Genomic DNA, 14,832 nt, shown 5'->3' on the forward strand with positions numbered 1-14,832 from the left:
GTCTCACCTTGGCTCTGCTGTCCTGTTAAGCAGTGACACGGTGTTCCTGTTGATTCAGGCATGCTGGGCACTGCTGGCTTTTCCCATGCTTTGTGGATCTCTGCAGGTGGTCGGCACCAAAGGACCATTAACGTCCTCCCAACAAACAGCACACCAAAAGTTTAATTACCAACAGACAGCTCTTCAGGGAGGCTGGTCTTGCTCTGGGTAGATGCCCTGTTTCTCTGCACCTAAAGCACAAGCCCTGGGAGGGTATTTCTCACTTTCACATAGGACCAGAGTAGCAGGAATGTTGTTTTTAGACCCATTCCCTTCTCTATGCCACATCAGGACATGAAGAGATCAGAATCCCCAAGCTTAGGTATTCTACTCCAAGGAAGTGCAGCCCGCAGACCTGAGATGGTTTTGCCTTTAAAATGCTCCAGAATGATGTGTACGTATCACATTGTGCCATGCTGTGGGGAAGAAACCGCTGTGAATTACCTTCTCTTTTGTCTTGCAGAAATTCCATGGAGTTGGACTAAAATAAAGTTTTGGGATGTCTCTGTTTGGATTAAAATTTGGAAAGAAGAAACTGAAAGGTGAGTGAGGTCTGGCAATGCTTTTTAGGTAAGGAATGTAAATCCAGCGCACGTGTGAGCATGCCTGGGAGCGTGGCTTACAGCTGCAGAGCAGGGGCAGGAAGACACTGTCTGTTTGCTTTTCCTGCATTTCATGCTGCCCTGGGGAAGTGCTGTGTGCCAGTGAGCAGGAGGAGATCTGAAACAGAACAGGCTGCAGAGTTAGCAGGCTGTGATGGCTTGGGGAGGTCTGGATTGTGATGTGCTTTCCACCTAGGTCTCCTAGGGAGTGTGGGGAGGAGCAGTGCACTGTGCAGTTTGCTGCTCTGAGGTGGTGGATCCCAGGGCAGACTCTTTGCCAGCCCCAGGTCCTTCTCCTCCCTGGCTTTGGAAATGAGGCAGCACGAACTTGTCTGTGAGCCTCTGTCCACCAGGGCATATCCACTTGCAGAACAGTTCTGATTATTGAAAAGATTCTATTGCTGTATTAGGAAAAATTTGTGTGTTCTTGTATCTAGGTTAGAGCAGAGCAGTGCTCAGTCCCTCTTCAGTCAAAAATCTGAGAGACTCAGTTCTTGCTACATACGTAAGGAACATATGTTATAGGGAAAGATTTATTTTCATATTTTTTATGCTTTTGTTCACCTGCGTGAAACCAGTAGAATCAAACTAGAAGAATTTGGAAGGATAAGGAAGAACAGGATGATCAGAAAATGAGGAGTTTCCACAACAGAAAGTTGAAAGATCTCTTCTTTCTTTTTTCTTTTTTAATTTTTCTGCCTTGCAGCCCAAAAGTTGAGGGGGCTATGCTTACTCCTTGTATACTTGGAGTAAATACCGGGGCTGAATTGCTATTTTAATAAAACAGTTCAGAAGCCTTTGCATTTGGGAAGGTCCTTAGGACTGTGCTGCTGACAGAACAAAAGATAACGGCTTTAAGGTATGCAGGGGAGGTTCAGGTTGGATATTGGGAAAATTTTTCTCAGAAAGAGTGGTCAGGCATTGGAACAGGCTTCCCAGGGAGCTGGTGGAGTCATTGTCCCTGGAGTTGGTCAAGAACTGTGGGGATATTGCACTGAGTGACATGATTTAGAGTGGTCACAGGCACGGGTTGATGGTTGGACGAGATGATCTTGGTGGTCTTTCCAACCTTAATGATTCTATGATTCTGTGATTCAGATGAGGCTTTTCTGCAGGGAACAAGCCACACACTTGGGGTCTAGAAATCATAAAATGTGGGTGAATCATAGAACCACAGAATCATAGAATGGCTTGGGTTCGAAGGGACCTTGCATATCATCTAATTCCAGCCCCTGTGCTGTCATGTCAGGCACAAAAATGTTGTTAGAGGAAACCAGTTCCTAAGATGTCAACCTTAGTGAAATTCTACCAAGTCAAAGTAGAGTACATCTTTTGGTAAGCAGCAGTAGTGTTTCCGTGGAAACAGTGTCTGATTGAGGTCTTTTTCAGTGGGGCATGACTTGCAATAATGTTTCCTAAGGTAAGAGTAGTGGGAAAACTTTTGGTTCACAGTGTCTGTAAAGAAATAAGGATCAGGCCTAGGCAATGGCTGAGAAATGGGGAATATCTCTGCTCACTGACTTGATCCTATGAAGTAGAACTCAGCACTCATGCTTTGTACCTTGAGGATGGGAATGGTCAGGTGCCAGCTATTAAATAAACAGAAACAGAGAGCAGGGAAAACTCATCTCCACAAGTACCCTGAACCCGAGGTGCATACCAAGGAGTGCACAGTTTGCACAATTTGAAGACAGAGTGCAGTCACTGCTGCAGCTTCATCTCCATCAGCCCAGCCTAGGGGCACGGCGAGAGGAAGAGGAAGGGCTTGAATTGAGACAAGGCTTTTGGAAAGCTGCACCAGGCTTTCATTCTTGCTGTTGAGGGTCTGCCTCAGCAGAGGCGAGCCGCTCCGGAGGAAGAATACAGCCCAAGACTCACTCCATGGGCCTAAAGCTTGGCTGACCTTTAGGACTCCCATTCAGACATAGAATTATAGAATTAGCTAGGTTGGAAAAGACCTACAAGATCATCCACTCCAACTATCTGCCTACCACCAAGAACCCCACTAAACAATGTCTCTCAATGCCACATCTAAACGTTTCTTGAACACCTCCAGGGATGGTGACTCCACCACCTCCCTGGGCAGCCCATTCCAGCGTCTGACCACTCTTTCAGAAAAGTAGAATTTCCTAATATCCAGCCTAAATCTCCCCTGGCGCAACTTGAGGCCATTCCCCCTCGTCCTGTCACTAGTTACATAACAGAAGAGGCCGACCCCCGGCTCACTACAACCTCCCTTCAGGTAGTTATAGAGAGTGATAAGGTCTCCCCTGAGCCTCCTCTTCTCCAGACTGCACAATCCCAGCTCCCTCAGCCGCTCCTCATGAGGCCTGTGCTCCAGACCCCTCACCAGCTTCGTCGCCCTCCTCTGAACACGCTCCAGGGCCTCAATGTCTTTCTTGCAGTGAGGGGCCCAAAACTGGACACAGCACTCGAGGTGGGGCCTCACCAGGGCTGAGTACAGAGGGACAATGACTTCCCTACTCCTACTGGCAACACTATTTCTGATACAAGCCAGGATGCCATTGGCCTTCTTGGCCACCTGGGCACACTGCTGGCTCATGCTCAGCCGAGCATCAACCAATACCCCCAGGTCCGTTTCCTCCACACAACCTTCCAGCCACTCTGCCCCAAGCCTGTAGCGTTGCCTGGAGTTGTTGTGGCCAAAGTGCAGGACCCGGCACTTGGTCTTGTTGAACCTCATCCCATTGTCTTCAGCCCAGAGATCCAGCCTGTCCAGATCTCTCTGTAGGGCCTCTCTACCCCCAGGCAGATCGACACTTCCTGCCAGCTTGGTGTCGTCTGCAAACTTACTGAAGGTGCTCTCAATGCCCTCATCCAAGACATCAATGAAGATATTGAAGATGACAGGCCCCAGCACCGACCCCTGGGGAACACCACTCGTGACCGGTCGCCGGTCCAACAGGACCCAGCAGGAAAGATCACAGCAGACACCGAGGATGAAAAATATATTTGTGTGGACACAATTTCCCATTAGGAAAATAACTGTAAATTGAAAAACTTCTCAAAGTTTGTTTCAGGTCTGTATTTATTTTTATGATATTATATCACTTCCTATCGCTGTGTATTGCTGCTATTAACAGCATGTGCAGTTGTGTCAAGCTGCGGTGCTAGCAGCACATCTGAGATAATGTTTTCTAGTAAAGGATGTGATATGTGCCAGCCAGTCACTGTCAGACTGGTTTTTCAAAATGAAGTGAAGTATCTATTTCAGCTGTTTTATTTGGCGTGGTGATAGTGGTCAAATTATTTTGAACGAGTATTACTCAAAACAGGATACCAAAAAAAAATCTAAGCCAAATAAAGTAAAATTTCCAAAATTAATTTTTTTCCAAAATGAAGATGACGCAGAATTTTTGCTGCTGAAATATTTGAAAATCATTATTTTTCATTCTGAAACAGGCTGACAACACATGAGAAATGCAAATGCTAGTTGAGAAATAATCTGTTGAGAGGCATTTCTGAGAGCAGGAGAGCCCCAGCCCTTGCCCAGAGCCAAGGCAGGTGGGTGAGACATTGTGGGAGGAAGAAGGGAAGGAAGAACCAGAGTTGGCATTAGGGCAGGAGATGGAGGAAGGGAGAGGTGAGGCATGCTCCGTCCCTTCCCAAAAAGACCTCATAGGGAATACTTTCTCTTTTAAGGTTATCCAGCACCTCTTCCAGGCCTGTGTCCTTCCAAAAGTCCTGTTTGACACAAGTGTAGAACATGGTGGGCAAAGGAAGGCAACCTTTTGGAGCCCTTCCTTCCTCTTCTTTCCTTATGGTGATAGTATCAAATGCTGTTTCTAGAAAAGGGCGGGATTCAGTATTGAACTTTAGCATTGTGTTAAACATTTACTGGACTTGAGGCGGAAATAATTCCGGTTCATCCTTGAAATTTTTAGTTTCAGACCTTGCATCTGCTGTATGAAAATAGAGTTCTCTCTTAAGTGGGTCCTCTGTTAGTGATGCCAAAAAAGAAAAATCATTTCATTAATAACTGGTACAGAATCACATGAGATATTTTACCTGTGCTGGCAAACTCCAGTTGCTGTGCTCCATTTTCTTTGTACCAGGCCCCAGAGGCACAATCCATTAACACAAATCTGTATTTCTTGCATTTAATTTCCGTAGGAGGAAGGAGGATTCTAGTTGTTCAGATAAAAAAATGACATTATAAAGAAGACCTCCATTTAATAATGGATGAAAGGGCAGGAGGGAATAGGCTAATTCTGTTTAGTGTTGTATCTGAATGGCCTTGCCTCTGGATTTCTAAATTAAATCCCTCACACTCAGTACAAGCTAGTCCACTTTGGAGATGAAAATGCAGGTGATTGCCAGCATATAGCACCTCCAGCTAGAGAAGCTCCGCAGAGGAAGGAGCATCTGCATTTCCAGACCATGTAGTTTTATAACACAGAGCCCTTGATTGCCCTTCCTTCAAGTCAATAATGAGAATACCTTTGTTTGCCTTGTAGTTGGGCTTGTGCCTGCCCTAGGCAGGGCTGGGCAATAATCCTTGCCTCTCCCATTTCTGTCCCACCTGGCTGTTACCTCCTCTCCAGCTGCATGCACGTGGCTGTACCATGACAGAGCACATTTTAAGCCAAGGATACTCTTTGGTTTTGTGACATGGAGTTGGCATAACAGCCCTGGGAACCTTGTGGTGTTACGTTGATTCTCAGGCAGAAAAATAGAATCATTAAGGCTGGAAAAGACTTCTAAGTTCATCTAGTCCAACCACAAACCCAGCCCCACCGTGCCCAATAACCATGTCACTCAGTGTCGCATCTACTCAGTTCTTGAACACCTCCCTGGGCAGCCTGTGCCAATGCCTCACCACTCTTTCTGAGAAGAAATTTTTCCTAATATCCAACCTGAACCTACCCTGGTGCAACTTAATTACCTTAAGTTTCAGCTTTTATCTGCATCTCAGACCAGCTGTATGATGTAGATGTTGTAGAGCATGAGCCTCAGACCCAAACATGCAGACGCAAACATCCATCTACGCCTTTATTTGTATTAAAGCATTGAGCTTATTGAGTCAAGAACCCTGACTTTGGTTTTGTGTAGAACTCACTCAGATCCCAGCAAGGTACTGCTGTGCTGTGGTTTGGAAATCCTATGATGTATGCTATAGAAAATAAGCCTGTTCTTTTTAACCCAGCTATGAGGACTCTGCAGTGGTACTCAAGAATCTTGCTTTGTACATCCTTTCTCAAAAAGAATCAATTATTGCTTTAAAGTGAAAGGAGAATTTGGCTAATAGCTTGCCTAGTAACCTCCCGAAGAGCAGCACTTTTATTTGCCTAATACACTACATAATGATATGCCCTCTCCCATGAAGTTGTCCTTCAATGGACACTGTGATTTTCTTTGTTCTGAAGAACAAAAGAGAACATGGATATCAACACACAATGGCAGATTTCATTTAACTGTGCATGTAGAGTAGCAGTCCAGCAAAGACCAGAAATAATGGCTGGGAGTTCTTTGCTTGTGAAGAGATGGGGCATCTTCTGTGCACTGGCTGTGAGATGGCACTTGTGCCGTCAGTGAAAGGTGACATTGAAAGCTGGATCACACCAAGAAGATGAGGTGTCCAAAAGTAGGGCCCACAACAGCTTGAGGAAGACAAGACATGATGGAAGGAAGCCTCAAGTTGCGCTGGGGAGGTTCAGATTGGATTTTAGAAAAAAGGTCTTCTCAGAAAGAGTGTTGAGACACTGGCACAGGCTGCCCAGGGAAGTGGTGAAGTCACCGTCCCTGGAGGTCTCCAAGATCCGTGGAGACATGGCACTGAGGGACATAGTGGGCATGGTGGGGATGGGTTGGGTTTGGACTAGATGAAGTCTTTTCCAACTTCAGTGATTCTATGATTCTCCATTGCAAGTCTTGAAGGAAAAAATGTGCTGCAACTGGTGGAGGTCTTTTAAGTCTGCCTGCAGCCTGTTGGGGTGAGGCCTAATGGCTGCTTCCTGAAGGACTGTCACAGGAAGATCAGATTTGTGCCCTGAGGAACAGAGTAAATGAGGCTGCAGCTTTCACAGCTTGGCGTTGGTGAGGTTAATGGCTTTGCTAAGAGCCTCTCTGCAAGGGCAGCTGAGGAGATGAGCCCAGCTCCCAGCTGCCACTTTTTACAGCTGATCCAGTGCGATGTTCGTGCTGTTGAGGTCACTTCTTTAAAGGGTGGAGCAGAGATTTATTTTTTTATAGACTTTGTCTCAGTTCTGTTGTCAGGCTCGGTTACCCCGGCACTCCCCTAACTGGGCTGTGTTTGTTTCAAGCATGAGATATCAGGCCCTAGTTTGTATATGATTTGGCACAACCAGGCAGATTTTAACCTCCCCCCGCTCCTTGGATCCACAAGACCTAACTTCTACAGACCTTTTCCAAAGGCCTGTTTAAAGCTCTTGGCACATGCTCCTTAAGCATAAACCAGCAGCAAATTTCCAAGCTCTCTGACTAGACCTCAAATCTAACCTTTTGCAGGACTTTTCCATGCAAGAGCACTAAATGAGAAGGCTGGTGGGCCGTCCAGTTACATTCATAGCTCATTTTTGGCATGGGTTTAATGTTATTAAATCCAGATGTTACTCTCTGCTTTAGCTCCTAAATCTGTCTGCCTGAGAAAACAGCCACTTTCCCAGTGACTTGGTCTCGGTGGTTAGACCAAGAACTGGGCACTAAGCCATATTTATGTATACTGAGTTTCCACTGATGAATAATTTAAAATAGTTTTCAGTGGCACTGAGATGATAACTTGGAGCACAAATCCCACTTGTTCCTTCCAGTGATTTGTGACTGCAGTTCGAAGAAGCAGAAAGTTTAATACAAGTTGCTTAGAGATTAAAGAAAAGTTTCAAGAACTGAAAAACTTCTCATCCGATCGCTTTTCAGATTTCCCCTCCCTGTTTCCTCAGTGCTTCCAGAATTACCAGTGCATGATAAGACATGCATACTTGGATCTACAGCCAAAATAGTCTGAGCTGTGGTTTCCAGGCATAGCTGGGGCAATGTAGAGTTTCACTACTTTCTGTTTACAGCAGTCGTCCAAGAGTCTTCATTTCTACCCAAACAGTAACAGAAATGAGCTGGAGTTGTCTGGTCTGATATAGCGGGTTCTGATTTTTTTTATTATTTTTATTTTTTTCAAAAATAAAATCACTGAGGTGATGCTGCCTTGTGCCTCTGGTCAGTGGTCAGTGGTGGTTCTCCTTTGGACCAGCTAGAGGAGGGAAAGTTCGTCTCGCTGATGTTGTTGGATGAGGCACCCTCTGCAATTTCTGGTTGTTCTTGATTTAGCAAAGGTACTGGCTGATATTCAGCAAGGAAAACGAATATCTTTCCATTAGAAAAAGCCTTATATTTTGGCCTTAAGGGACACAGCTTCTGAGAGGGCTGATGCCTGCTAAGAGTTTGGGTCTTCTGAAAGTGAGGCGTGCTGGTATGGAGGTGGATGTGCTACAGCATACTGTGTGCAATCGCTTGTGTCCTGGGAGAGGAATAAATACCTGCAGGGCTCCAGCCCAGATTAGCAGCTCTAGATGTCTTTGTGCCTCTGTTCATCATGGCTTAAGCTTTCTCTGTCATCTACTTTGGTAACAGCTGTTACTCTCCAGAAAATTCCTGAAAAGACACCTAACGCAATAGGTGAAGCCATGTCAGCATGGACCTGCTGAGCCCTGCTTCTCTTTTCCTCTTGGGCACTGGACAAGCTGTTCCAGTCTCTCTGCACATTTTCTCCTGTTGTGGAATAAGAGAAAGATGTGTCTGAGGAAAGCAGTAAAGGATTAAGCACTTTCAGGGTCTTGAATGAAGCCTCTGTGTTGGTTTGTACCACCCAGCCAGCGCAGATGGGAGCTTTCCTGAGGGGAAAGGAAAAACACATTTACCTGCAAACATAGTAAAGAAGGCTTAAATTAGTAATTAGAGGACTTGATGAAAACAGCCCACACGCAGAGATGAAAACTGGTGATCTGTAAAAGGGCTTAAAAAATTAGGGAAACGATGTTATTTATAGGGTTTCTGGAGGGAAAGGAGGAAGGATAGCAGTTCAGTGTCCTGAATAGCTAAGGCACTTGCTAATGCAAGACTGAATAAACAGGAAGAACTAGATGTCATAATACATCATTAATAGGTATAATAGACACGTGTTGGAACTCATGAGGCTGGAATATTAATAGCAAAGAATAAAGCTCATTCCGGAAGGATAACAGAGGTGGCAAGGGGTGAGATGTTCTCCTTGTATGTTCATGTTCTCTGAGATCCAGTGCGGAGAAGGGATAGATAAACAAATTGCAGATCTCTGAGTAATGATATAGAAGGGTAAAGAACACAGGCATAGCACACCAAGAAGAGCAGACTTTGGTAGAAATTACTGTAGTTTTGTGAATGGTAGGGCATGGCGTTAAATAAGGAATCCCAGTTATGCAGATGCAGAATTGGGAAGAAGCAGAGGGGAGCACAACGTGTTCTTCTTGCTCTTGGGCTGAGCAGGCACAATCTGTTGGTGCAGAGGCAAGTGATTTTTTGGAGATGGAGAGGAGTCTGTTCCAGAATTGACTGCTTTCAACAGGGAGGAGCTGTCTGGGCACCTGAGAGCTGGAGGTAGCGTAAATGGGAATGGTGACAAAATGGTAGTATGTTGCTTGGGAAAAAGTGAAAAACAGCAAAATGTTTAAAATGGAATTCAAGAATGAAATCTTGGTAAATATGAAGAATTATTAACTCAGATCTCACGGTCTGAGATCAGGGTCTTCAGGGGAAGGAAATTTGGAAAGGGGGAGAATTAAGCAGAGCTGTTATTTCCTTAAATAATTGATATTAAGGTCAGGAGTATAAGTGTAATGATGATTCAGAGAGGCTCAAAAGGGTGAATGAAGGAAGTGGTGGAATCACCTTCACCTCAGACAGAGGGAAGATGCTTCTAGAAGGTGCACAGAGCATTGTTTTATCCAGCACAAACTGCGTGGCAAAGCTCAAAGTGAAAAAGAGCTGGTAAGGGTGTCAAAGGTAATAAAAGTTGTTCTGTAGAAGTTGGGTTCTCCGGGGTTCAGTAACCCATCTAGTCGGAGGAAGATCAAAGACTTTTTGTGTCTGCTGCACAGTGGAAAAGTTGAGGAAATGATGCTAGGGAATCTGATATATGTTTTTCCTTAGTTACGCACCTCACACATTAGTTGCTGCCAAAAGAGGAGAAGGGCAGATGTTTGGGGCTGGAATAAAGAAGGAGTTGGGCAGATTAGTGAGGCAGAGGATGGCCTGGAGCCTGCTGCCTTGGAGAGACTCCAGAGCACAGGCAGGTATGGTTCAGAAGACTGGGAAAAGCCCCTACCTTGAAACAAGGGAAGAAAAAAAGCTGAGCAATTATAGATATGTACGCTTCACTTCTCAGGTGAAGGTTGAAACAGTCAAATAAACCACTTCAAAGTGACTAGAAGTGTGTGGTGGAAGAGGTGATTAACAGCCAGCAGTCCAGAAATACTACATCCAACACAAATTAATTCTGTGTTAGTGGTAGCCAGAGGGCTAACAAAGAAGCCTTAGATAGCTGTAATGTGTCTTGGCTGTCATTTCTAGCATTTTTGCAAGCAAGCTGGAGAGATATGCTTGAGATAAAATCACTGTAGACTCACTGCCAAAATTTTTGAGAAAAAAATACACTGAGAATAGTTGTCAATGACTGATAATCAAATTCAAGAGAGTCATCGTGGATGTATCCTGGATCTAGTATTCAGAATTTTATTTTCCTGCTTGGCTAGCGGTCTAAAGAACACAGTAAATCTGCTCCTGGCAGGAGCTACAAGCACACCGAAAGATAGGAGAAGAATTGACTAACTGGAGGAATAGTCTGAAGAAGTTTGGATGCATTTCAGTAAGGATAAATCAAGGGTCTATACTGCCTAATGGGGCATCATCTGTGCCAGAAATGATCTGCCCCAGTGGGTCATATTCTGGCACACTGTCTACCAAGTGCTGGTGGTGCAAAAGGATATTATTCTGAATAGCTTCTAGGTGGTTTTCCACTGAAACTACTCTTTGTCAGAAAGGTAGGTGGGGTGTCACTTATAGTCTGCTCTGCTGTGGTAACGCCTTGGCCACAAACTAGGGCTCGTTTTGGTTTCTGTGCTTCCAGAATGGGGTGAACTATCTGGAAAGCCCACAAGGAAACAGCAAGAATGGTGCCACTTCGTACAGATCAAACTGTAAGAGCTGACTAAAGATAAGAGTTGCATTTTCATTCCAAGGGTAAACTGCAGCAAGGTTGAACAGCCTTTACTGCATCATGAACTCCTTTGGGCTCTGTGTCCTTGGCAAGTAGAGCAAGGAAATGACGGGGAGCAGAAGAGCGGCTTTAATCATCCCAGGAGAAGCTACAATTTGTTTAAATTGAAATAATGAGTCTTACATTAGACAATGGGAAAAAACGTTCCCCATGGGAAGGACAATGCAGTCCTGGAATAGGCAATTGGAAGAATTGCCATCACCGAAGCTTTCTAGAACTTCTGTTGAGAGTGACAGGCATGGCCATTTATTGAGGTAGAGGGTAGATTTGGTGACCTCATTAAATCCCTTCCAGTGGTTTTTGATTTCAGGATGGGTGCAGTGGTGATGTCCCATCTGGGGGTGGTGCTAGAATGTATATTTGTACTAGAAGAATGGCACCAACAGTAGGCCCATAGAAACAGCTTCACCAGCATCACAGGCAAGAGATGGAGCAGGACAGGGATAGTGAACAGCACCTGCTGAATGTTGATTCCTGCCCAGGAGAAGGTGAGCAACGTGTGCACACAAATTGCTCTGTCAATACCGGAAGTCTCTTCAATTTAGAACACAGCACAGATTCCAGGTGACGTCACCTTCTAGCAGCTCCACTTGCTCTTTCTGATGCTTCATTCATGCTTGTGTTGATTCTTCCTTCCTTCAAGCATGTCTGATGTGATTCTTCTTCTTTGCAGAGGAAGAGAGACACCTTCAAGCAAACAACCGAGATTTTAACATACAGTTTGAATATGCTGTAAGTAACCAGAAAATGTTGTTTGTTGCAGTTCTAGCCACAGATGCCATTACACGTGCTTCATGTCCTCACACCATAAGGTGCTCTCCCCTCATCTTCAATTTGCTGTTATGAGGGCAAGGTATGGATGTACTGTAGTTGTGACTCTGCAGAAAATAAATCTAGGGAATTAATTCCGTGGGCTTCCCAGAAAGACTTGGGCAATGCTTGTTTCTGTGTCCTATGGTGAAATGGGAGGACAGATGTGCCAGAGAACACGTCAGAAAGATGGTTCACTACTGAATCACCCATGCAGCTCAGCCCTGTAAATGGGCGGTCAAAGGAGACCTAATGCTAGAAAAGCACATAAGTGACCTTACATACTTGCAGAAAATTTTTCGCAAGACAAATGTTTGCAGGATTGGGCCTCCAAGGCCTTTCAGTAAGGGAACCCGTAGGGTAAATTTCTGTTGGAAATGTGGCTCCATTTAAAGTAAAACATGAAAGGAAATGTGTCAGTTCCTCAGCTCGGGCAGTGAAATCCTCTCTGGCAGGAAGGTTTTGAATCTGGCCTTCATGGCTTCCTGCCAGCTTTTATTTCCACCTCCTTTACAGCCTTACTGGGCTCACTCACATCGTGCCATGAAGTCTGTGACTCCAAGAAGCACCATGAGATGGGCTGCCCATCACCCAGCTGTGCCAGGCAGCCCCCTGGGCAGCTCGATTCCCAAAGATGGGAACTGTTTGCATTCCCTGTGTGCAGAGAAGGACTAGATCAGCTGGTAGAGCCATACTGCTTGGCTACAGGGTCATCTTCTGGCTAGGCAATCCTATAGCTGCATTCATACAAAGTATGTGCAGCTGCCAACTGGTATTGCAGTGAACTTTGTGAATTTTTGTCCTCTGCATATCTAAATTCCAGCAGTGAAATTCATCCTTCAGTTTTATGCAGGAACTCCTTTGAATCACACTTTGTTTAGGCGCATTGTCCATGTTGTCTTGGTTTTTTCATATCTGGAAAACTCAACATTTCAATATATTGTGATTTCTCATATGACAGAAACTTAGACTTGCCATTTGCTTTGACTAAAGACCTTAATGTAGCTGATCTGCTGGCAGCATGAACTGGATGGTAGTCAGTGGTCACCTTTCATCCATGAGCTACACAGGTTAGAGACATGCTAACTGTAGCACTGCTGCATGTGTTGTGAACAAGAAATGCATTATAGGTAATATATATAAAGGACTATGCAGCACAAACGCTTTATCAAGCCTGGTGGTTTGAGACTGGGAAAGTGCATTTGATTTGCATAGAGTCTACAGTTAGAGTTCTGAGGTGAGCATTGCCACTATGAGTGTATTTAAGATCTTTCATTGGTTGATTGCAACGTGGACTATGAACGGCAGTGGAAGTAGGAGGGAAGCGTACAATGATGTCAGAACAGAGGGAACAAACAACTATCCTGGTGCTGAGTCTATTTTTTGAAAAGCCACTCACAAAGATAACTACATGTCACTGCTTCCCAGCTGATTTCTTACATAGCCAAGGATCTGCAAATAACCAAAATCAAGGGGAGGACTGTGAGAGCTCTGGAGGGTTTCCATAAGAGTTTATTCATTGGGTGTGAAAGTGCAGGCAGCCGAAGTGCCAGCTGTTAAATCCTGGCAATGAGTTTCAGTAATCATACCCCCCCAATTTAGTCACCTATGGATAATGATTTCTGGAGCCCAGTGTAGACTGAGACTTAGAAATTGTAGAAAACTGTCCAGAAAGAGACAAAACTTGAGTAGGTAAGTGGGCGGTGAGGTACTAAAATACTTTAAGTAGCGATGCAAGCACTGCCTATGCTGTATAGGGTGAACACCATGTCCTTGGCTGCTTATTTCCAGTAAATCCCAATGAAAAGTCAATTTCTTAAAGCTATGTTTCTGTGTTTTCTGAAAGTGACTAACCTTGCTCATAAGTTACTCTAAATCCCATCCTGTAAGTTGCTGGGTACCTCTGGAAATGCTAAAATGGGAAAGAGTCTTCCAGTGCACTGGCATATGCATGATACTCTACCAGCACTATAATGTGGTCCAGCAGAACCAAGACAGTCAAGACTCCAAACCCTCAGCACATATGAAATTACATTCTATGAATGGAGACCCTGGGCAGAAACAAGAAGGAAACACAGCAGTGTAACAAGACCTAGAAAGCATTTTATACAGTGAAAGCCACAGGGATAAAGTTTATTTTACTTGGTAACTTAAGGCCATGTTATCCATAGGACCTATAGAACAGGTTCCTGTAACAAAGCTAGGTGAGGCAATAAATGTTTCTCCAGGGTGAGGCAGCTGCTGAGAAAGGCCAGTGAGAAGAAAGGGAAATGCAAACAGAGGCGTAGTGTTTTGCTTTATTACTGCAGCCAGCCTGTGCGTCGCAGCTGGTGTGCAGTTTTCAGCCTTTCACTAAAAAGAGAGTTCTTTTGTGTAGGCATGGATGAAAGGGACGGAGCTGCTTGGTGAGAACAGGGAAGTGGGCACGTACAGTTGGGTGAGTGTGCTGGCCTTGCGCCATTTGTAGTTATCTTCCCTGTGCGGTACAAAATCTACAGGATATCTGTGAAGGAAGAAATGGGGAGGAAAAAAACCTGAAAAATCTATTGTGTGTGTGGAGGGTGACATCAGCTCTGGCAGCTCCTGGATATGAAGCAACTCTTGAATGCTCTCAAACTAGCTTTGCAGGAATATAATTCTGCACCACAGAAAATGATGCTTGCCAATTCATGCAAAGACATGTCCAGATTCATCACACTTTGACTTGCAGGAGAATCCAGAGGACAGATTTGCTCCGGGGCTCAGCAGAAAACAACCCAAGAGACAAAAAACAGCGTGTCTCAGAGACATTGCTCCATCTCTGGAGCCCCTTATCTGAGCACCAGCAGGGCAGGAGGGATGGGCAGTGCAGAAAGCTGAACTGAAGGGGTAGAGAAGGGGATAGGTGTTGCACTGCTACAGATCACCTTACCACAGAGGCAGAGAAGCAGTTTCAGAGGAAGAGCTGAAGGCCTGTCCCCACAGGCTGAGTGCTGTGAGGTGTGTCCTACAGTCAGCTGGAAATGGGGATGGACTCATTGATCCATCTGAACGGAGAGTCTTGGCTGAGATGGGGGCAAGGGAAGTGTCTCTTATCTGACAGTACTTCTTAGGTGT

At 45.0% G+C, this 14,832-nt stretch overlaps 1 protein-coding gene across 3 annotated transcripts in view; it reads left to right on the forward strand.

Moving 5' to 3' along the window:
• Nucleotides 1-14,832, forward strand: part of LOC110389888 (phospholipid-transporting ATPase ID-like) — a 68,379-nt gene that overhangs the window by 5,244 nt on the left and 48,303 nt on the right. For 2 of the 3 annotated variants that reach the window (XM_021380923.1, XM_021380924.1), the window contains exons 2-3: nt 503-581; nt 11,600-11,658. In XM_021380923.1, the coding sequence (XP_021236598.1) occupies nt 539-581; nt 11,600-11,658 (102 nt within the window). In that variant the 5' untranslated portion in view covers nt 503-538. Of the gene's footprint in view, nt 1-502; nt 582-11,599; nt 11,659-14,016; nt 14,174-14,832 lie in introns of those variants that run through there. The other variant, XM_021380925.1, reaches the window with a different exon arrangement.

The sequence above is a fragment of the Numida meleagris genome, chromosome Z (genome assembly GCF_002078875.1).
Source record: "Numida meleagris isolate 19003 breed g44 Domestic line chromosome Z, NumMel1.0, whole genome shotgun sequence".
NCBI lineage: Eukaryota > Metazoa > Chordata > Aves > Galliformes > Numididae > Numida > Numida meleagris.